Here is a 22,731-nt window from a genome sequence, read left to right on the forward strand (position 1 = left end):
CCGATTCAAAATGCAGCGGGCAAGTAAAAGCACATCAGTGTCTCAGACCTATTCTTTTAGAACATCTTTATATATAGCCTGTAAACTAGCCGAGAAATTGAGTCTGGCCAATAACTAACTGGATTTTTGTTTGATTATAAATATGCCCATGCATCATAAAATATAAAGTGTTCTCTGAAAATAGATGTCCATTATCTTTGTAATTTTGAGACCAGCATGTATAATCATTTTTATTTTACACTTATAAGAAAAAAAACCACCCTACCCTATAGTAACACATGTACACGCCCCCATGTACAGTCCTTTTTGGTCTTTGGGCTACTTAAACCTAATTTCCTGTAACTAAGTCACAAATTATTCATGGTTTCCTCCCATTGTGATATTTAATTATAACAATTTGAGTGCATACCAAATATTATAGAACTCTGCTTAAAAAAATGAATTCAAGACTGATCAGCCATTCTGTGAACATCTTGTGTATCAAATAGATTGGAATGACACATTACCATTCAGGCACAAGAATTACCCTTGTAATTTGACCACTCTTGTTTCTAAAAGTCATTCATATTTATTCATCAGTTATTTAAAAAAAATCTTTAAACAATACCTGTTTCACTTGTGTCATTTCTTTCCCTTGATTTTTAGTTTGCATTCCTGAAATATTGCCTGCAATGCTTCATGGGTTTCTTTTGCCAGCAGTTGTTTTACTGTGCATACACATGTCATAATTAGATTATGCAGCAACAAAGCAAATGGCTCATATGCCTGTTCATCATTTAGCGTATCCTCCTTTCTGTCCATATTGCTAAACAAGTTTGTTTAAGAAGGGGTTAGAAATTATCTAATCTATAAATCCTGATTTTTGTCTGACTCCCCATAAACCACAAATCTGATAGCATTATAAATTATGTAAAAATTGGAAAACATCTTTAAACTCCTAGGCTTCACACTGGATTTTTTTATACAGTAGCTCAATATCTTGACTATAAAAAGAATTGAAAAATATGTTTTGTTGTTAGTGGTTTTTAAATATTTTTGTGAAGTCAAGCAGAATACTTAAATATGACAATTCAAAGTTTATGTGAAATTTCTTTTTTCTTGAAAACACATTCCCTTTCTATCCCTTGCAGGAACTCAGTGATTTTTTTTCCATAGCAAGCATCCCCTTTGTTCCACAGATGTCAGTGATACTTTTGCCATTAATTTCAATGGGAGCAGGACCTGGTCCACTAAATTATATCCCTGGCATGGTCTACTCAAAATTTCACATATATGAAATCTGAGCTTGTAGGAAAAGCTAAATGAAAGCTTACTGTCAAGTCTTCATTGATATCATATTAGCACTTCAGATGCTCACTTTGCTTGTGTTTGACATGTAAATTGCTAGGTTTCATTTCAGATGACTTTGAGGTTTCTTTCATTCCAATCTAGATTATGTCAAACTTTATGTATTCCTGAAAGCAGAGTTGGTGGCCAGGTTAGAGATGGCTAAGGTCATGTTTGGCCTAATTTTCTACTGCACACCCTGTGTCACTGTTGACCGATATGCAAAATGTTGTAAAATGCTGCCATTCTGATTTTGCAACCACTCTGCGCAAGTCTAAATGACCACCCCAACTCCAATAGTAATAGTTTCTCCTATTACTCCTATTTCTAATGCCTTGTCCCACATCAGAAAAGTTTATCTTGCACAGTGCAAGCATGAGGGAAAGGTAATGACCATGGCAGGGAACAATTGGTGAATTTTATCAGGCATTAACGAAAACAATGCAGTGTGACCACCAAGTTCCTCTGGACTAGGAGCTCTATCCTGCAAGAAGCTCAGAACTCTGGCTCCAATCCAGTAAAGTACTTAACAGCATGTGCATAGTCCATTGTCTTCAAGGATGCTAAGGCTCACACTTAACTCCTATATGTCATTAGACACACACATTTTCTGTCTTGTTATATCCTACCCTTCATTTTAACTGCACTGTTACAGCAGAGTAAAAGAGGAAACATACAAGAGGCTTAAGACTTACTTCTCTGCACGCTTGTACATAGACATAGCCTGCATTTACAGATAGTGCTGGAGAGCAATAGCCATCTGCTTCCTGCTGTGCATCACGTCAGCACTTGTAGGTTCAATACTAAATAGTTTCTCTCTTTTCTTGGTACTGAGATACTTCAAATATTTGTACACAGTTCTTAGGACCCTCATAGACATTGTGGATCAAATTATACATAGATCAGGCCTGATTCTGCTGTCGGTGACACGGGAGAAAATCAGGATTAGAACCATTGATGTAAATGGAGTTGCATCCATGTAAATCTGACGTTAAGTGATCTGGGAAGTTAGTTCTCATAATCTTCCTTGTAAGGAGTTCCTGCGATGCCTCTGTGTAAGCAACCTAAAATTCTGTGCTCATTAGCTAGTCAGGCCAGATGAATGAAAACAAGCCAGGCTTGTAGGGTGATTAAAAAAGAGATTTGTTTCCTCTCAGGAAAGTGGGGGCCAGCAGGAGCACTTATCTGAAAAGGTTCCCAGAACAGGAGATCCTTCCAATATACAATGATTACCATTAAAATATTTATGAGCTCCCAAAATATATGGAATGCTGCCAGTACCACGGGAAAGTTAATTAGACAAAACTGTAAAGATTTTAACAGTGTCCACTGTATAAATCAGTTTATACTGCTTGAGCGTGTTCTTCGGGCCACTTGAGAGCTGTCATACAGCCAGGCTTTCAGGACTGCCGTTCTTATGTCTGAGACACTAGAAAACACAGGCAGGAGTTTTTGTTTTTTCCACGCACAAAATGGAATGACCTCTGTCTGTTCAGCCCTATTTCCCCCTGGCCTTGAATAAATCTCCATGCAGCCAGTCTTCTTACCCACTTCTGTTCTTCCAAGGGTTCCACCCCACATTTTCCAAAACCACTGCGTCTTATCTTCTAGAAACCATTGCATTGCCTGCCCCAACACCATAGTTTTCGATTTTAATTGCAGACTTTGTATGGCGCACTCATAGCCACGCTGATTTTTTCAGCTGAAAGGCTAGGGTTCTAATGGATAGTGTGCATCACAGTAATAGGTCATGCTGAACAAGATCACCAAACACGCGCACCCACACACACACACAAAATGCAATTCCATGGTCACAGTCATTGTCCCCAAGAGGGTGAGTTCTAAAAGAAAACAACGCGAAGGTTAAAGTTTTCTATGGCATGTACTCTAGCATGCTTGTCATTGGAGTGAGAAACATGCCACAGGTCATGAAGTGCTCATATCTTAAAATATTAGTTTCTGGGCTCTGATTCTGATCTCATTTACACCAGTTTTCCCCCGATGCAATTCCATTACTTCACTGCAGATAATTCGGGTGTACACCAGTGTTCTGTAAGTGAGAGCCAAATCACACACCCTTCTCTATTGTTTTTTCAGAAGTACAGCTGCTAAAGCCATAAAATAAATATTGTTAACATACCTTAGCAAATTGCTTTTACACTTGGATTCCTTATTAAATTAAATTACAATATTAGTTATAATGAGTGTAATCCATTCATTAGCATTGACCCAAAGTCCCCTGGAGAATGTTGTAAATCCATTTGATGTTCCTGAGTGGCATTTGCACTGTGAACTAACTGAAAGGTGTGTTAAATCACATGTAGTAAAAGGGTTTCCCATTAACTTTACATCTGAAAAGGTCCCTGTGCAAGGGCTATTCCAGGGGTTCAGAATAAGTTACAAGGCAGACATTTGTCCCTGCTATAGCCTTACAAATGTCAGCTCACTCTATTCTTGCCACTCTCTCAACTCATTTGGCACACTGGTATCGTCCTTATCTGCTGGCACCTGTGTCTGAAAACACCTTATTTCAGAGAATCATAGAAACCAGGGTTGGAAGGGACCTCAGGAGGTCATATAGTCCAACCCCCTGCTCAAAGCAGGACCAATCCTCAACTTAATCATCCCAGCCAGGGCTTTGTCAAGCCTGACCTTAAAAACTTCTAAGGAAGGAGATTCCACCACCTCCCTAGGTAACGCATTCCAGTGTTTCACCACCCTCCTAGTGAAAAAGATTTTCCTAATATCCAACCTAAACCTCCCCCACTGCAACTTGAGACCAGTACTCCTTGTTGTGTCATCTGCTACCACTGAGAACAGTCTAGATTTGCAACACTTGCCATGATTTTTTCTCCCTGCTACCATGCCTCTTAATATAATTATATTTCTGCAATTAGTAGCTATATCTTAGGGTTTTATACTGCTCCCCATCATTGTAGACTCTGAGCATCTTCCATATAACAGTAAGAGCAAAGTCCCTAGTGGACTTCATGAGAATAGCCAGGGCCTCCTTCTCTTAGGATGAAAAACTCTTCTTGGAGTATTTTTTGGTTCTGGGGAGCTCTTGCTAGATTAATTTATTTCTTTTGCTTCAGGGTTTTGGGGGAAGTTTTCGGGGGAACATTTGAGTGGATGGAGGTATCAGTGTTGTGTCATTCTTGCTATAGTGGATATACTTTACTGGAGAGGAAGGTTTTGCACTGTTCCCTAAAGTTGGTCAGAGGATTATTTAATTGTATAGAACATCCAGAATGCAGTGTGTATGGAAGAATATAGAAGAAATAATTGTATTGTGTGTATTGATTCAATTGGCTTCTTAGTATGTTTTGTCAAATCACTTAGATCATTCCCCTTCTCCTCCCTCACCCCTATGATAAAACCCACAGGAAAGGTGTCTAGAGGGGTAATCTTCAGAAAGATACCCTTATGAAGTTCTTTCCCTGTTGTTCCATTAAGAGCATGTGTTGGCCCCCTTCTGAAATATACCAGTGGGCCTGCCTTTATAGTCGGTGAATCCTCCAGAATTTGTGGGAGATGAAGGTTATCTAGGTCAGGACACTTGCCCCTGGCAGAAGCCCTCTGCTCTTTGGCATTCGCTGTCCCAAGGACCCTAAGGAGAGAAGGCTCCATAGCAAAGATAATGCATTCTTTTCCAAAAAATCTCGAGAAGGATCGAAGTGGAAAACAATATACTGTATATCTGTGCACATTTTTTTGGCACCTGCCCATGGCCCATCCTCCATATGTGGATTTCGGGACACCATCCACATGTTAAGGACTGGGACAACTGTCTGAGGATCAGAACAGAAGTCAGGTCTAGTGGGTACAGCAGGTGTCCAGGTCAGTGAACAAAGTCAAGGGTCAGCACCAGAGTCAACTGCCAATTACCAGAGCCAGAGCTGGGACTGGTAACTGATTGTCAGAAGTTAGGCAAGAGGACAGGAACTGGAAGAGAGGCAAAGATCCCGCACAGAGCAGGAACATGGTGGTGAGCAGGAACAAAAGCAGGGGGAAGCCAGGAGCAGAATCAGGAACAGGGTTGGGTGCAGAATGAAGGAAGCAGGCACAAGCAGGATCCAATGCAGCAGCAACAGGGAATCACCTAGTTGCTCAGACAACTTCCTATGCCTCCTTCTGGCTTACGTGGCATGGTTGAACCAATCAGTGGAGCTTGGCAATCCTCCAGTCCAGGCACCTGTGTGGGGTTCCTTGGCTGAGGCTGTTGTCCTATTAGCTTCTCAACCCACCAGCCTTCAGCAGACATTGGGTGGAGGTGAGAATGCGACAGCTATCTGGACACTCTCAGGCCTGGGTTTGAGACCCAGGATATCACACCAGGTCTCTATTTGGAGATCTTCTAAACATGAGCGTATCTGACCTGATATGTGGTTTGGAAGTGGGGATTCCTGCTAGAACATCAGTTTAGTACAAGCATTTCTGTTCTCCTCTAATACATGGCTGATTTTACTTTGGATACCTATGTGGCTTTGAGCATGATTAAGTCCTTGGCATTTGTGAGGCCAGTGTTAAACAGATAATCAGCATGTCAGTCTCAACATCGATAAACAAAAAATACTGGAGTCCAGATTAAACCATTATTTTATTTAACTGACAAATGAAAATTATGTTTATGTAATTTGTGTCTTGACAGATGATAATGAATGTGAAAATGCTACACAACCTTGTGGAGAGAATGCCAACTGTACCAATACTGTGGGGAGTTATTACTGCATGTGTGCAACTGGTTTCAGATCTAGCAGTGGTCAAGAGAAGTTTGTAACTAATGATGGAACCTTTTGTGTGGGTAAGTTACTGTAATGTCAGCCAGGTAGCTTTAAATTGTCACTTATTTCTTATGCATCCTGTTAATTAGAGAAATCCAGTAAAAGAAATTCAGGTGCCCTGATCTGTGCAATTTGGATGAGAGCTTCCCATAATTCAGAGTGGCACAGACCTGGTATTCCAGTTCAAGCCCCTATGTCTCAATAACTAAAGACTTCTTCCTAATATCTTTACTCAACAAAAGTCCCATTGACCTCAACAGAACTTCAGGATTTAACCTGAATGCAGTAGCTTTATATAGGAATGTAGATCTAAGGCCAAATGGTGGCCCACATTCTTTCCACCTTATGCCACCTTCTCCTGGGTCTACCAACACAATGGGCCTGGCAGGGGCCAGGTGGGATTTGGTCAGAATTCAAGGCAATCCACTGATCCTGGACCAGCAGAATGGCCTTTAGGGTTTGTCCCAGCCACATTCAATTTGCTCACACCTCAGCACCAGACTCTGGGCAATATTCCAAACAGCCCTTCATCCCTCACTGATTCTTCTTTTCAGTTCTGGTTTAAGATAGTGAGTAGGATGAGTATCTACCCTACCTTCTGTGCAGTCCTTCAGTTTCTACCTCTATAGCAGTTTGATGGATCACATTTAGGCTTACAAGACAGGAAATGTTCTCTGGGAAAATATTATTTCTGAACAATTGTGCAGTCCTTAAGGATTGCCCTTCATTGGAAGAATTGTAACTATTTCTCTTTTTTCAATCCTTTGGTAATTTTCTTTTTGTGCTGTGATACTCTTTTGGGAATGGGAAAACAAGCAGTAAATCCACTGCCTCTTTACACAGGTATATCATCTTTGGGCTGATTATATTTAGTTCCAGATATCTCTCTCCAAAGCTTGACAGTCCTGACAATGTCTGTCTTTTCTTACCATTCCAAATATAAGCAAAATAGTTGCATATTAGGCTAGAGAATGATCTAGTCAAAATTTCATTGATGTTTCTCACATCCTGATATCATGTTTCCATTTTACTACGTTGCTGTGAATCTGTTCTCAGGTTATCTGGGATTCATGTTGTGAGCACAATGAGCTGTAAAAATTACCTGTTTCTAGAAGATGTCTTGATTTTTACCATAAGCTTCAGAAATCATGTCTTCAAAGTTGTTTCACTTGACTGTTCCTAGCTTTGCTTTACTTTTTTGCCAGTTGAGAAAGATTACTTTTTATTATTACATTTGTCTGTCTATATCCATCTGTTGTCCCTTTTCCTGTACTAAGATTATGTCTACACTGCAGCCATAGGTGTGACTAAAGCACGTGTAGACATACCTGAGCTAGCATTGGTCTTGCTAGCTTTGTACTCAAGAGGCTAACCAATTTAGCCATCTGTTTTGCTGCAGCTTCACTATTATTATTCGAGTTAGCTAGATCCAAGCTAGCTTGGATATGCCTACACATGCTGAAGTCCCTGATTTCAAAGCAGTCGTATCCTAGATCAGGGGCTGGCAAAATTTTTAGCCTGAGGGCCACATCGGGTTTCCAAAATTGTATGGAGGGCCGGTTAGGGGAGGCTGTGTCTCCCCAAACAGCCAGGCATGGCCCGGCCCCCGCCTCCTATCCGACCCCACCCCACTTCTCACCCCCTGACGGCTCCCCCGGGACCCCTGCCCCATCCGACCACCCCTTCTCCCTCTCCCCTGACTGCCCCCAGAACCCCTGCCCCAAACTGCCCCCCATCCAACCCCCTCCCTCCTTCCTGACTGCCCCATCCAGGACCCCTTCCCCATCCAACCCCCCTGTTCCCCGCCTTCTGACCACCCCGACCCCTATCTACACCCCCAACTCCCCAGCCGTCTATCCAACCCCTCCCGCCACTCCCTGCCCCCTTACCGCACTGCCTGGAGCACCCGTGGCTGGTGGCGCTACAGCCAAACTGCCCAGAGCACCGGGTCAGGCCGCAGCTCTGCAACTGTGTTGCCCGGCTGCCCAGAGCATTGCGCTGACAGCGCTGTGCACTGAGGCTGCTGGGGAGAGGGGAACAGTGGGGGAGGGGCTTGGGGTGAACCTCCTTGGCCAGGAGCTCAGGGACCAGGCAGGAGGGTCCCATGGGCCAGATGTGGCCCGCGGGCTGTAGTTTGCCCACCTCTGTCCTAGACTGTAAATATCTAGATGGGGCAAGGACCATCTCTTTGTTCTGTGATTGTACACCACCTAGCTCAATGGGGTCCTATTCCATGCCTAAGGTATTATAAATTAATAATAAACTTTTTCCCTGCTGTTCAGAGTGTAGACATTCTACTGTAATCCTCTAGTGGTCCTTGATTGTCGGCTTTCCTCTTCTTTTGTGCAAATCAGTGTGGATGGAGTTGACACGTTCCAAAACAAAAATAACCTCGTGGCATATTATGCCATTAAATACAGGTACAAAATAAATAAATTCAGTTTTGCAGTTTATCGAGGAAGCCATAGGGGATTACATTGTAACCCATGGATCTGCTACAGGGGGGAGAGGTCTCAGACATGTCTTCTACACACAGACAGTAGCACCCTAGTGGAGTACCTAGGTGGCAGGCAGTGCCATATTTCTGGAGTGGACACCAGTATTATAATACGAATCTAGTAGTGTTGGCTATGCTGTACAAGTCAGAGCTGCTTAATTTGCACTAGGACAGTGCTGTCACTTGATGTATTTATGTGGCCCCAAGACACATTCTGAATTTGTATCAGAAGGGTAGCCGTGTTAGTCTGGATCTGTAAAAGCAGCATGGCAATATACAAAAACCTGTAGGAGAACACTTCAACCTCCCTAGACACAATAGCAGATTTAAAGGTAGCCATCATGCAGCAAAAAAACTTCAGGAGCTGACTTCAAAGAGAAACTGCTGAGCTTCAGTTCATTTGCAAATTTGACACCATCAGCTCAGGATTAAAGAAAGACTGTGAATGGCTCGCCAACTACATAAGCAGTTTCTCTTTCCTTGGTGTTCACACCTCAACTGCTAGAAGAGGGCCACATCCTCCCTGATTGAACTAACCTCATTATGCCTAGGCTGCTTCTTGCTTGCATATTTATACCTGCCTCTGGAAATTTCCACTACATGCATCCGACGAAGTGGGTATTCAGCCACGAAAGCTTATGCTCCAATACCTCTATTAGTCTATAAGGTGCCACAGGACTATTCTGAATTTGCACAATCTAAGCTTTCTTTAAACAAACAAACAAAAAGTTTCTATCCCTCTGGGATTTCATGTTAACCTTTCAAATGTGAAGCAAGCATAACTGATGCAATGTTGTATTCCTGGGTCTAAAGATAGCCTGAAACACTGTTTCTGGGAGATGGCAGTTCCCCACCATTAATCTAATTGGGCTGTTAACTCTAATATCTAATGATGACACTTTACATGTCAGTGGTAAGTTTTTCATGGCTGATCATTATATCAGATAGATTAGGGAAGGGGGTGATGATAACACCCACAGGGAGAAGAAAACTGGAGGTTGCTGTAGAGAAGGAAAAACAGAGGGAAGGAAGGACGAGAGTCACAAAGACAAGGGACAGAGAAATTGAGAAGGGAGAATAGAGAATGAAAAAACCGCAAAGTAGAAATAGTGGTGGTCCTGAAGGTGAGGATATTTTCCCACTTGTGATGCTCTATATAAGCTAAATAACAATTATAAGCTTATTTACTACATAAAAGCCATTTTCCACCCTTGATCTTTGTATATGAGTGAATGTTCTGCTGTGGGTCAATGGGGGAATGGAGCCCTAAATTGTAACCCCAGTCCAAGGGGTCAAAAATAGAATTTGTTCCTGTCCAGAATGAATTTGACATCTCTGCATCACAATTTCTGGAAGAAGTTGCACCATTCTTCCAAGCATGCACTTCTGCATTCGGGTCCTGACTTTTCCCCCAGCTGATTGGCCATATGCCCTTCTTTGTCAGCACATTAGAATGCCATTTGTGCAGGGATATGGCATTATGCCACGTAGCTGTTATCGCTTTGCATATGCCCTTCTTAGGACAATTTGGAATCCACTTTGTGTACATTGCTCCCCTCCACAGTACAGAACCAAAAGGGACATCTGGTCCTTTACCAGTGGACTTTTCAATACCCTACAAGCTAATAATAAGCATAATTTATAATGGAGACATCAAGCTATCTTGACTGGCTGATGAAGAATCAAAGAAATATAGCTATGATCCCGTAGTTGGCAAGACTGAACATAATAACCATTCTCACTACCTTTATATTAATTGGAATTATCTTGCCTGCTGTAGTAAATGAGCAGTGACAAAAAAGCAGAAAGATAATAAAAAGTTATGCATCTCTTTTCATACTAGCTAACTGGTGCTCGTGGTATTATTTTGGGGGATTTTGCTTTAATATTTCTTTCTGATCGGAGCTATTATAAAGGCTTCGAAGCTCAGTTCCAGAGTTTGTTTTGAATATTTTCTGAAAGGGAGGGTTCCTTGCTGAGCCATGGCAAATGGTCTTCTCGTTAAAGGGCCCAGTCCTTCAACCATCACTTATGAATCTTCTCACTAAAGACTACTCATGTGAGTTAGAGTTACAAGACTGGGCTTTTGGTGCCCAAACTTGCTCCGATTGTAGATAATCGGAGAATGAATGGGCTCCTAGCTATAAACCTCAAGTGGAAATGGATCACTTTCTAAAAGCATTGACAAGCTGTTGTCTCCTGTGTGGTCTAAAGTTGCACATGCATCTAAAATAGAGTGACCCCCTCAAAACCATGCAAAAAGTACAGAAGAAAACTTAAACTGACACTGTTAACATTTTTAAAAGCAACATACAGTCTACCTTGAAATGGCAGTAAAATTGTTGATGGCACCTACAAATCATATTGATTTAAAGAAAATGTGAAGGTGATCAGTACCTTTAGTTATCTACTCCAGTAACTATTTTCTCCAGTAAACACTGTATTAGCTAGGTTTCATATATATTCATTCAGTATAGACAACTTAGCTGCAGATAAACTATTTGTATATACTCCTCAGTCGTTTTGTATGTCCTTAGCATCTTTGATGCCTTGTCCATGAGCTTCCACTTCTGTTTTTAAAATCCTGCTTCCTCATTAAGGTCTCCATTACAACTAATATGTGACAACAGTATGAAAAGAAAGGTAATTTATATAAATACCTAATAATGACAAATAAATGATTTGGGTTTATGAAAAACAAATTATCATATGTTGCAAGACAAGTACAATAACTTTGAAAAACTTGTAATGGTAAGTGACATAGCAACCTGATATTTAGCAATGATGATCTGGAATACATTCAATTATTTATGCACATCTCTAGGAGGTATAATTTTTAGGAAAGGAAGGTTGCTATTAGTCATCTATTGATTTTAATACCAACTTTATAAGTGTTGTTATAAATCAAACTATTAATAGATTATTTTAGCACACATTCGAATCAGGCATTTCAGGTTGTTGTGAAGTTTGTCATTTATTGATATTTCACAATGAGCTGCATGCTGGAGATCTTGTTAGGACTTACACATCCTTCTCTTCATAGCTGAGAAGGCCAAGAAAATCCCTGGAGGTGAGGCTCATCTGTGGAACCATTATGCAGACTGGTGTTGTCATTGTTTTCTCACCCTTGGCTCTTCAATTTAATCCAAGTGCATCTATGTTACAGTAGTGGGACACTGAGTGACATTTATGTGCTCCAAAAAAGAGCCATACAATTAATTGATGTGAATGGATTATTTAAATACCGGGACTAGTGTCTTTGGCCCCATGCGTTCAAATGACAGCATTTGATTATGATTTACCTTTTGTGTAGGAATATCTCACATGGTACTTCTCTTTTTGTTTTCCTCACTTTAATCAATCCACGGAGATTTGACATGGTTGACACCTCAGCAGGCAGGTTATAAAAAACCATTCAGATATAAATAATGCAAAAGCCCATATGCTGAAGTCAAATGACTCAATATTTGTTAATTAAGTATAGAAATGAATTATCAACATAATACAGATGTCAGCAACTTAGTCTCACACTTGATCTTTCAAAATAACTCTTAGTGCCTTCCAGTGTGATTATGGCACCCTGTAATTGTCTAGGAAGGCCTTAGTCTAAACCAGTAGAAGATAGGAGGCTGTGGGGGACCGTGGATAAAGCATAAAAAAGGGTGGGGTGAGATGGTTCTTAGACTCCTCCATTAAATGTTCAAATGCCATGTACAATTCCATGTACAAAAGATTTTTTTAAAGCATTTATCTGATTTTTTTAACCAGACATGCTTGCCATTGGCAAATTATGTTCTATTAAATTACCAACAAATAATTCCCACCAAAAGCAGAAGCCCTTTGAGTATTCCTCAAATGCCTTTATGTATCTTTGCCTCCCTCCCCGCACTCAGACAAGTAAAATCTTTTTTTCTCCCTCCATTCTCATTGTTCTTCTTCCTCTGTTCTTCTAATATTTATTTTTTATTGTATTAACCCCTCCCTAACATTGTCTCTTCCTTCCAATTCCAAATGTCTCCCATTCTTCTTTATTCCCTGAATTTCTCCCTTCTCTCTCTAGTCCACATACCCTGACTTCTACTTTCCACAAATGTATTCCCACTCCTCCTTATCCGTACTCTCCCCTTTCTGTGCCAAATCCAGTCATTCTTCTTTTTCTTACGCATTTTTGCCTCACACATTCTCTGCCTCACAGAATCACTGTCACCAGAAATCCACTCTCTAATCTAACCAGTACCAGCACTGAAAACCAATGATCAGTTCCTCAAAACTAAAAGCCTATTTCATAGTCCCCCCCATCCATTCTCTATTTGTTCTCTCCTAAGCCCCTCTTATCAGCATGAGCCCCTCCATCAATTCATCAATGTTTGCACTCTCCCACAAGCACTGTTTCCCCCCAACCCCTATCCAATGTATTCAGTTATCCCCAATTCACCAGTTTAATTTTGGCCCCTTTCCCAGATCATCAGTTCTGTTTTCCACGTCCACAAGCCTTCAATTCAATTCTCAGCCCCTCCTCTTCTAAATCTATACATGTATTGGCTTCTAACTACAAATTAATCAATTCTTTTTTTGGTCCTTCCTCTTTCCAGCCTGTTCAGTTCTTCCCTCCTCCCCCAGTACATAATTTCTCAGATCCTCACCCCACTGTTCACAATTACTCAGTATAGTTCCAAGGCTCAGTGTGTCAGTTGAATTCTTTGGTCGCTATCCCCAGTCAGTCAATATAATGCAAGACCCTCTTTCCCATGCATCAAATCAGTTTTTGCCCTGCCTTTCCAAATCCATCAGTTCACAGCTTTCCTTCCAACAATTCATCAGTTTAATTCTCTGACCCACTCTCACTCTGTCAATTGAATTACTGAACTTACCTACCCAAATTAATTAGGAAGGAATCATCAATTGTAGGGAAATTAAGTTTAAATGTGGATAAAATAGACAAGTCAAGCACTTTGAACAGCCTTTGACTTTAATATTAGATTAACTAGACAGGCAAATTGATCCTTTAAATACTAAAATAATAAAGCATTGATTTTAAATCAAAAGGCTGTGTATACCAGTTTCCTCTGTCTTTCCTAACTGAATAATAAGGTAGTACAATCTATTTTAGTATGATATGTAGAAAAATTAGGTTTTAGATTATTTTCATCATACATAATCTAGTATTTTGATATTGTTGAATTAACTTGTAAACTCACCTTTAAAACATGAAAAATACAGTATATGTACAAAGAAGGTTTTTTCAGTGAACAGTTGTTATAGCTGTGCAAAAAATCAGCAGTCTCTCATTGAAGAATATTTTTAATATTAAAGAGATGCTTAATTGTGCTTTATTGTCCCGAACCCTAAGTGATATAATTAGCAGATGTCTTTGCCATTCAATTTGGCTTTTTTAGCTTTTTGCTATTTTTTCTTTAATGTTATTTTGTGAAATCTTGATGTGAAATTGCTGTATGCATAACTTATCAACAAGGCAGCAAGTGTTAGTCTTTAAATACTTAATAAAAAATTCAATTTCTCACAATATTTGCAGATATAGATGAGTGCAGTGAAGCAGTAACTATTGCCTGTGGAGATCATGCGAAATGTGAAAATGTGGATGGAGGATATAACTGCTCCTGTAAGGAAGGTTATCAACCATCCACAGGAAAATTACAGTTTAAGCCAAATGATGGCACATCCTGCCAAGGTAAATGATATTATAAAGGTTTATGTGTTATTATAGAACTACATCTTCTGAGAAACCCACCAGTGTCTCTTTATCTTCAGTTAGATTAATCAGCCAGACATGAAAAAGAGGCAAGACACTCATACCTACATTTTCTAAGAATATCATTGAGATATACTCTTAGCAATATATTTGTACTGAACAATATGATGAAATCTGTTCTATATTGAAGACCCAACCTGACATTGTGTTGATGTGTATTCTAAACTGTATAAGTCCGATTTCTTCTCTCACTCATACCAGTGTAAACAGTGCGTCAATGGGCCAAATTCTCTGCTGGTGTAAATTAGCAAAACTCCACTGAAGTAAGTGGAGCTGCTCCCATTGAAACCAGTAGAGAATGTGGCTTGGTGCCTTTATACCAGTGTCAAACCAGTAAGTGAAGTCAGAATCAGGTCCTAATAGTTTATGCTTGTGAATGATCCATATGCATGTGCAAGTTCCAAATACTGTAGAGGTTTGAGTTTTCTTATATAAGAACTGTTATACTGTAATTGATTAGTCTTCTTTTTAATTTCTACAGAAAATCCAAAGGCAAAGTGCAAGTTACATAATGACTGTATAACTGAAAATATTACTAGAACATTAGCTGAAGTAAGTAGCAATGGTTTATAGATTAATTTACAAATTCTTTTATTTTTTCTCTTTTAAAATTGTTATTTCGATTATAATATCTATTGAGGCGCTTTTAACAAATGGTTGAAGAAGATATAATTGAACGTAAGCATACATATAGAAGTCTTTTTAATACTTCCAGCTTATTTGAAATGGGTTATGTATTTGAATCGCAGTGTTAATTTGCCTGCAAGCTTTGTTTTGTTTGTATCTCCAGTGAACTAAATCATGTTTTGCATAGAATTCAGAAGTGTGGTAATCACTCAACAGTTTCTGAATGGCAAGTTCTTGAAATTACACCTTTCTACATTTAATTATGTGCAGCTATTTGTTTGTTCTGAATGAAACCTAGAAAGATAATTTATAGAGGCAGTGAAGGCAAGTGACAAAATATAAAATAGAGCAATAATACACTTGGGTACCAATATTTTTCTCTCCTTCAAAACACTGTGTGTTAGGCTGCATGTGAAAGAACTGGGGAACCAGATTTTTACCCAGAAGCTTACATTTCAAACAGCAAATTAAATAAACTGGTGAGTCCGCAAGACTATCTGTTTCTGATTTGACTGAGTAAGTGAATCACCATGGGCGTGTTTGCTTTTTATCTCAAGCAGTTTGCCTCAATGATCAGATTTAAAAGAACCCAGTCTTTTAACATAAGAGGTTTGATTTCTTCAGTTTTAAGGTATACATTATATTAACATGCTTACTGTAAATTAAGTAGAGAAGACAGAATAAGTACAACATCTGAACTTAAAACCGAATGGCTGTCTGTTTTTAAACCTGTATTTAAACTAGGGTTTTAAACCTGTGTTTAAACTGGGTCAAAACCTTGAATCTAAATTTTGAAGAAAAATTAATGCTTTAAATTTGAGCCCTTGGATCTGAACCTACCCCTGTAGTTTTGATTCTGAGTTAGATCAAAAACAGAAAGAGGCCTGTTTTCCAGTTCCATTAGGATGCAACCAAAGATAAAGTCCGGATCTCACGAGAGCACTATCTCAGGGGATATTCACCTTTGAGGTCACAGGAATCTCACCAAATTGGATGATCTCATTAAGTTTCTACTATTTAGGGATGAAATCTCATTGGATTTCAATGCCAGGAAATCTGAAACCCTTCTCTGATTCAGCCATGACACTGAATTCAGAACCCTAGCCTAAACCTCATACAGATCCAGATCTCAATCTTCTCAGCCCATTACTACTATAAACATTTGTGTACAAACATTTCCATCTAATTATTTTATATTAATATTTTCAGTAGGGAAGTAATTTAATAGTTTTCAACCCTTAGCAGTGAGGATTAAGAATGCAATGAAATTTTGGTAATCTGTGTGCTTTATAGTCCTCATTTTTAAAAAAACTGGCTATCTGTTTCCACCTCTCAGCAAAGATTTAACAGAAGAGGCTGTAGGTAAGTTGCCGTACTACTAAGTCTTAATTATTTTTACAAAATATGCAACAGAACATTTACTAGTACATAATGGAGCATTATTCTAAATAAAACTGAGTTGTACTGGTCAAAATAAATTAAGACGGTATGCTGGTTATGTATTATACTTTTACGATGGCTATTTGCCTGGTCAAATTCTGGCATGCCTAATCAATTGGAGTAGCTCCATAAGTAGACCCACTGACCTGCTGTGCCCTGTTTGTGTGCAGAAGCTGGCCCTTATTCACTAATTCACACAAATCCTTAATTTATTTCCCCATCGTTTGTGCAACTCTTGTGTTCTTAAAAAGTCACCCGTTGTGGCTTTGCTGGTTGAAATGCCAGTGGAATCTCCTAAGTATACTGATTTCCTGTTTCTTTCAGATTAGGACTATAAAAGAACCCTTGGCTTTCCTGCAAGAAATCAATAGGAACACTGTAGGACAACTTTCACCTGTAGATGTGATTTCATATGTGGAAGCATTATCTGTATCTTACCCATCACTAAGTACCATGAATAACACAATTTCTGACAAGGAAGCACTTACTAATATGACTATTAATGTAAGTGACTTGAGCCTTACTATTGTATTTTTTTCTTTTATAAATAGCATAAGGCTTTTGTGCTCAAAAATATTTTTATACTGACAGGTTTTTGTTAACACCGTGAACAATTTTGTTCAAAAGGAAAAGATTACAGTTTGGGAAGCACTCCCTACAGATAACAGGAGAACAAGTCTCACTAAGCTGATGCATGCTGCGGAACAGGCAACGCTGCTCATGTCACAGAACTTCAAAAAGACAACACAGCTAGATGTTAATGCAAGTGAAATGGGTAAGAAAAAGAAAATGAATGTAAGTGATACTTTAGATGTGAATTACACTATGAAGTTTTTTCGGTATAAGCTGTTGAGATTAAAGTAGTGTTATGGGAACCCCACAGATTTTGGTTTGTATGAGCAACCAAAAAACACCTACAGATTTTGGGCCAGACGCTCGGCTGATGTAAATCAGCTAACTTGATTGACTTCAATGAAGGTAAGACCAGGTGCAGAAGCTGAAGATCTAGCTTGGTTCTTAGAGGGATGATGTAGCGGATCATGCTTTCAGCTCTGAATGTTTCCCAGTTCAACCCTCACTCATGACCAAAGTGGCAGTCATCTTTTAGCAAATCATTGTACATCTTGAACAGATGCATTAAAAACACCAACAGAATGAAAATTAGAGTTGCTAACAGAACTCTACAAGCCATGTTTTGTTTTATTTTTGATTCAGGAAAAGCAATGTAAACAAACTTTGAACTAGTCTGTGCTTTGAAGGCCCAGCCCTGTGTTAGTGATGGTACAGCTGTGTTTTGAGTTTCAGGAAAGCTCAGAGAAGGATATTGGAGAAGATCTCAACTTGGCTCTCATGACTTTCCACTATCTCCCTCCATGTATCAGTTGCTTGTCTTCTGTATTGTGGTCTTAGGAAGACACTAAGAGTGGGATTTTCAAAAGTTCTCAGCTTTGGTCTATTTCCTCTCACTGAAGTCAGCGATGCAGTGAAGATAACAGTGTTACTAGAGGCTTCAGTGGGAGCAGAGTAAGGCGAGTGCTGAGCATTTTTTGAGACTCTATCCTAAGACTATGGGTATGTTTAAACTACCCGCCGGATCAGCGGGCAGCGATCAATCCAGCGGGAGTCGATGTATCGCGTCTAGTCTAGACACAATAAATTGACCCCAGAGCGCTCTCCCATCGACTCCTGTACTCCACCACTGCGAGAGGTGCAGGCAGAGTCGATGGGGGAGCGGCAGCAGTCGACTCACCGCAGTGAAGACACCGCGGTGAGTAGGTCTAAGTACATCAACTATGTTATTCACGTAGCTGAAGTTGCGTAACTTAGATCAATCCCCTCTCCCCCATCCCCGCGCAGTGTAGACCAGGCCTAAATTATTGTTTCCCTTTTTTTGATTGTGACCAGCCGTTCTGCTTTCCTCCTTCCAGAGCAACTCATATATCCTCTGATTGACCCGGTTTCCTGGTCTGGTGTAGTAAAATCCAGTATTCCTTCCCCTGGTCACATCAATCTCACCCTTTACAGATCACTCCCCAAATGCACCGTGATACTGAGAAAAAACCTGCCTCAGTTTCTGAGGAAGCACAGATCCTTTTCCTTCTTTCACTTCAGTGAGATTTGCTGCTGTCAGATGAAATGAGGGAGAGAACACAGTGGTTCATTCTGTCTCATACACTCCAGGGAGCCTGTTGCATTTGTAATTTGTAGCACAGATGGACCCAGTTGTATGGCCAACTGTGGGACCAGTTTACTAGGCCACACCCGAAAGAGAGCAGATGCTAATACAGGGACCCAATGGAGAGCTTTGAAAATTTCAGTCATTTTCTGGCAAAGTTTTGTTTGAGAATCTGAATTTATGGGCACTTATCCAAACTGAACCCAAGCTCTAAACCTTTTGAAGTTTTCCCATTACTACTCAGCACTACGAACATCTTACCCACAATGCTGATGTGTTTCTCACAAACTTATTTTTGAGACCAGTCCCACAATAATATCTCATTCTCCATTGCATTTCATGGCACAGCTTCTTTAACTACAGGCTATCCAAAACTTCAGCCGCGAAGAACTATTTCTTATGTCCTGACAAACATTTTCTGACAGCTGGTCTATTGAAAAGCTCATATTGTTTTTGTGTGCTGCACTATAAGCAATGCAGATGGTCTAGTTTAGTGATTCTAGCCCATCAGTCAAGTTTTAGATTTTTTTTCTTTTTCTTTAAGGCCTGATTGACTTTTTTTTCCCCACTGTTGGTGATTGAAACTCTGCACTATAATGAACTGAGTAAAGAGCTCAGTGTCCTCTAATGTAGTTTTTGTCCTGAGGGGCGATGATTGTTTGTTTGTTTTTGTTTTGTTTGTTGACAGCACACGTCATTATGTCATGGTGCAATGTGCATTTCATACCAGGGAATGATAACTGTGAGGGTATTCACTTTTCAAAAATTGGCTTTTTCAAATGTTACTATTCAATGGAGCATTTTATCCTTTGCTTTTTATAATTGTGATTTGTGGTCCCTTTCAGAAATGAATTTTTAATAAAGCAATAGCTCTTCCTAAAGTAACCTACATTATTCTTTCCAGGGCCTAATTTAATGCAAAGTAAATAAAAGACCATATTTTTCATGGAAAGAATAAAAGGTATGAGAGAAAAATGTATGCATTAGAATAACAAAGTCTAGAGGTTTAAAGCAAACATGTACCATATTAATAGCATTTCTCCTTGAAATATTTGGCACAATGGTGTATTCTTAAAATTCACAATAATTATGCAATCCGATGTCACATTTATTAACCTAACTGTAAAATTATGTTAGACTGTAATGGAAGTGATTTGCATAGTATTTTTCTTTTTACAGCTCTCAAGGTTTTGGCTTTTGATTCGCACCACACGAAACATATTCACCCTCATGCACGCATGGGAGGAGATTATATAAAGATATCTCCAAAGAAAAAGGAATCACCTAATTCTAATGGTAAGAAAAAGCCATTAAACAATAGCTTGGTTTAAGCAGCATTCCTGGTACCTACTTGCTGGCAAAAATCAGATACATAATTCACTAACTGTGCAGTTGTGATGTTGATAGCAATAGAGAAAGGCATTTGTAACACCTTGTTGTCTAGCCCTGTGTCCTATCTGCTCTACAGCTTCCACTGCTGTAATGCACTGCAGGAAAATTATGCCTCTTGTTTTTGTATGAGTACAGCCCTCCATTTCTGTTTTTTTTTTATTACAATATGTTTTAAATGTACTAAAATACTAATGATCATACTGGCACATCTAAAGCACTTTACAAGGAAGCATATTGCTGTAGCTATCGTAAAGCTTGAGGTGCATGTACGTATATTAAAAATATGTAAAGTAAGATCCAAGTGTAACTAGCCCATCCAGACTGACCCCAACCCCCAAGGAATGAACTGATCAGCAGCACAATAAAACTTCCCATTCCCAACCATCCCACACATCTCAACCCACTCCTCAGCAAAAAGAAAGCCAAGACAGTAGACAAGTCTTACAAGCTGTCAGAGTTGGATTAAGTGGAAGGAATGACTTGCAGACTCAGTTATCCCTCCTGAAAAATACCCCATCAAATGTCCTTTGAAACCAAGATGCTGTTACCCTGATTGCTGTGGTGGGAGTACCACACAGAGACGTACGAAAGTGATGGTGGCTATATTGAGAACCTAGAGGGATAATATACCATTTATGTGAAATCCCCTCACACATGACAATCTATCCCCCTAAACTGAAACACATCAGCTGTGTAATAGCACATGGCACCACTGTATAACTTTAGGACAGCCAGTGAAGAAAAAATGTCTAGCTGAAACAAGGTGGAGAATTTTGGCAGGCATAATGTATCAAAATGATCTGCGAGAGATGGTGTACTACTGCGCTTCTCAAACTGTGAGTTGGGACCCTAAAGTGGTTTGCAACCCCATTTGAATGTGGTTGCCAAGGCTGGCGTTTTACTCGCTGAAGTCTGGGGCTGAAGCCAAAGCCCAAAGGCTTCAGCCCTGGGCAGTGGGGCTCAGGCTTCAACTTAAGCCCTGGGAGGTGGAGCTCAGGTTACAGCCCCACCTCCACTGTGCCCTCGATTGTGTAGTAATTTTTGTTGTCAGAAGGGGGTCACAGTGTAAGGAAGTTTGAGAACTGCTGGTGTAGTGCAATGAGTAGGGCACTGGCTTCTGGGATTTAGAAGACCTGAGCTCTGTCTCTGGGTCAACCACAGATCCGCTCGGTGACCTTGGGCAAGTCACTTCACAACTCACTGTATCTCTGTGTCCTCTTCCAGCACTAGCGTATCGTATCTTGTTTAGTTTGTAAGCTTATCTGGGCAGGGACTCTCTTACTATGTGTTTGGACAGCACTTAGCATAATGAGGTCCTGATCTTAGTTGGGGCCTTATGGTGTCACTGAAATATGGATAATAAGAAGAAATTAGACTTTTGCCAGAACACCAGAATTAGTGCCCCAAATCTGGCAAAACCAACCTTGAGTTCTTTCTCCATCTTTACCTGGGTTTGCAGTCAATCAAAACCTCACTCCCAAACGCCACAGAAGGACATGGTATCTGTACTGACTCAGGAGGAAGCATTCTACATATTACTGGGGGTTTCTGTGCCTTGTATGTCTCCTATCCAGCTACTGACCAGGCATGAAATCCTGGGTGCAGTAAAAGTAATGGCCACATTCCCATTGACTTAAAAATGGGGCCAGGATTTCACCCCCAATATTAACATTGTTTATCTTACAAGATCTGACACGTGACCTGCAGCCGGAGGTAGTATTGCTTCAAGCATACATTGCTCCAGAAAAAAATATGCATCTACCCTGTTGGAATACCCAATATAAACTCGCATTTTTAATTCCAATGGACATTATTACCTTGTTTTAAATCAGGCTATATTTCACTGTCTCTAAACCATTTTTGTAAGTATTCCACAAAGATTCCATCTGTTTTGCATATTTTATGCCATAGCAGTAATAATGTCTATTGTTTATTGTTCCCTTAATGTCTTCAATTTTGTTCTACTATTAAAAAAAAAAAACCCCACAAACTACTAAACACAGTCTGTTTGATTGATAGGCACTGTTGCAGTTGTGTTTCTGAGGTATAGCAATATTGGTCCTTTGCTTTCATCATCTAAAAACTTCTCATCGAAAGATAGTTCAGAGCAGAGAGAGACAGTAAGCTCATCAGTTATTGCTGTTGCAATTAATTCAAATCCACCTACACTCTATGAGCTTGAGAAAATAACATTTACTTTAAAGTACTTCAAGGTAAGATTTTTTTTAATTAACATCTGAAGAAAGGAAAACAGTACTGTAATTATTTGATGTGATATAACTGTACCTGCAGGATATGTTGGCTACCATGGGAAAATGTTGCTAGAATATGTCAACAGTAATAACTACAGAGTCACTGGGCTGTAAAGGTGGGGAAAAAGTTATGAGTGCGATCAGAGAATCCTTCCGGCTTCTGACCTTTCTGTATTTAGGATAATCTCGCCAACAGTTGGTCAGATGATTAGAGCTATATCCATAAAAGGGAAACACTTCAAATCAGATTGAAGCAGATTTCCGTAGGAGAAGTGACTGCAGAACCTTTTTGTTGTGTGCACATTACCGAGTGTAGCACATCAGGGCCCTGGCCCGTGCCATACCATGACTGGCACTCCGAGGTCTTACCCCAAATACAAATAATAATAATATGGGTCTTGGCAGTTGCTAGCATCACATTTGATGTCAGTGTGTTGATGTTGGGCCACAAATGGCCTTAAGTGCCA

The 22,731-nt window shown here is 39.9% G+C and overlaps 1 protein-coding gene across 1 annotated transcript in view; it reads left to right on the forward strand.

The window, feature by feature from the left end:
* Nucleotides 1-22,731, forward strand: part of ADGRL4 (adhesion G protein-coupled receptor L4) — a 93,537-nt gene that overhangs the window by 46,542 nt on the left and 24,264 nt on the right. Inside the window, exons 3-8 of the mRNA XM_077825130.1 lie at nucleotides 5,978-6,130; nucleotides 14,859-14,929; nucleotides 16,769-16,948; nucleotides 17,036-17,219; nucleotides 19,800-19,916; nucleotides 22,032-22,225. Coding sequence (XP_077681256.1) covers nucleotides 5,978-6,130; nucleotides 14,859-14,929; nucleotides 16,769-16,948; nucleotides 17,036-17,219; nucleotides 19,800-19,916; nucleotides 22,032-22,225 — 899 coding nt within the window. The remainder of the gene's footprint in view (nucleotides 1-5,977; nucleotides 6,131-14,858; nucleotides 14,930-16,768; nucleotides 16,949-17,035; nucleotides 17,220-19,799; nucleotides 19,917-22,031; nucleotides 22,226-22,731) is intronic.

The sequence above is a fragment of the Eretmochelys imbricata genome, chromosome 8, assembly GCF_965152235.1.
Source record: "Eretmochelys imbricata isolate rEreImb1 chromosome 8, rEreImb1.hap1, whole genome shotgun sequence".
NCBI lineage: Eukaryota > Metazoa > Chordata > Testudines > Cheloniidae > Eretmochelys > Eretmochelys imbricata.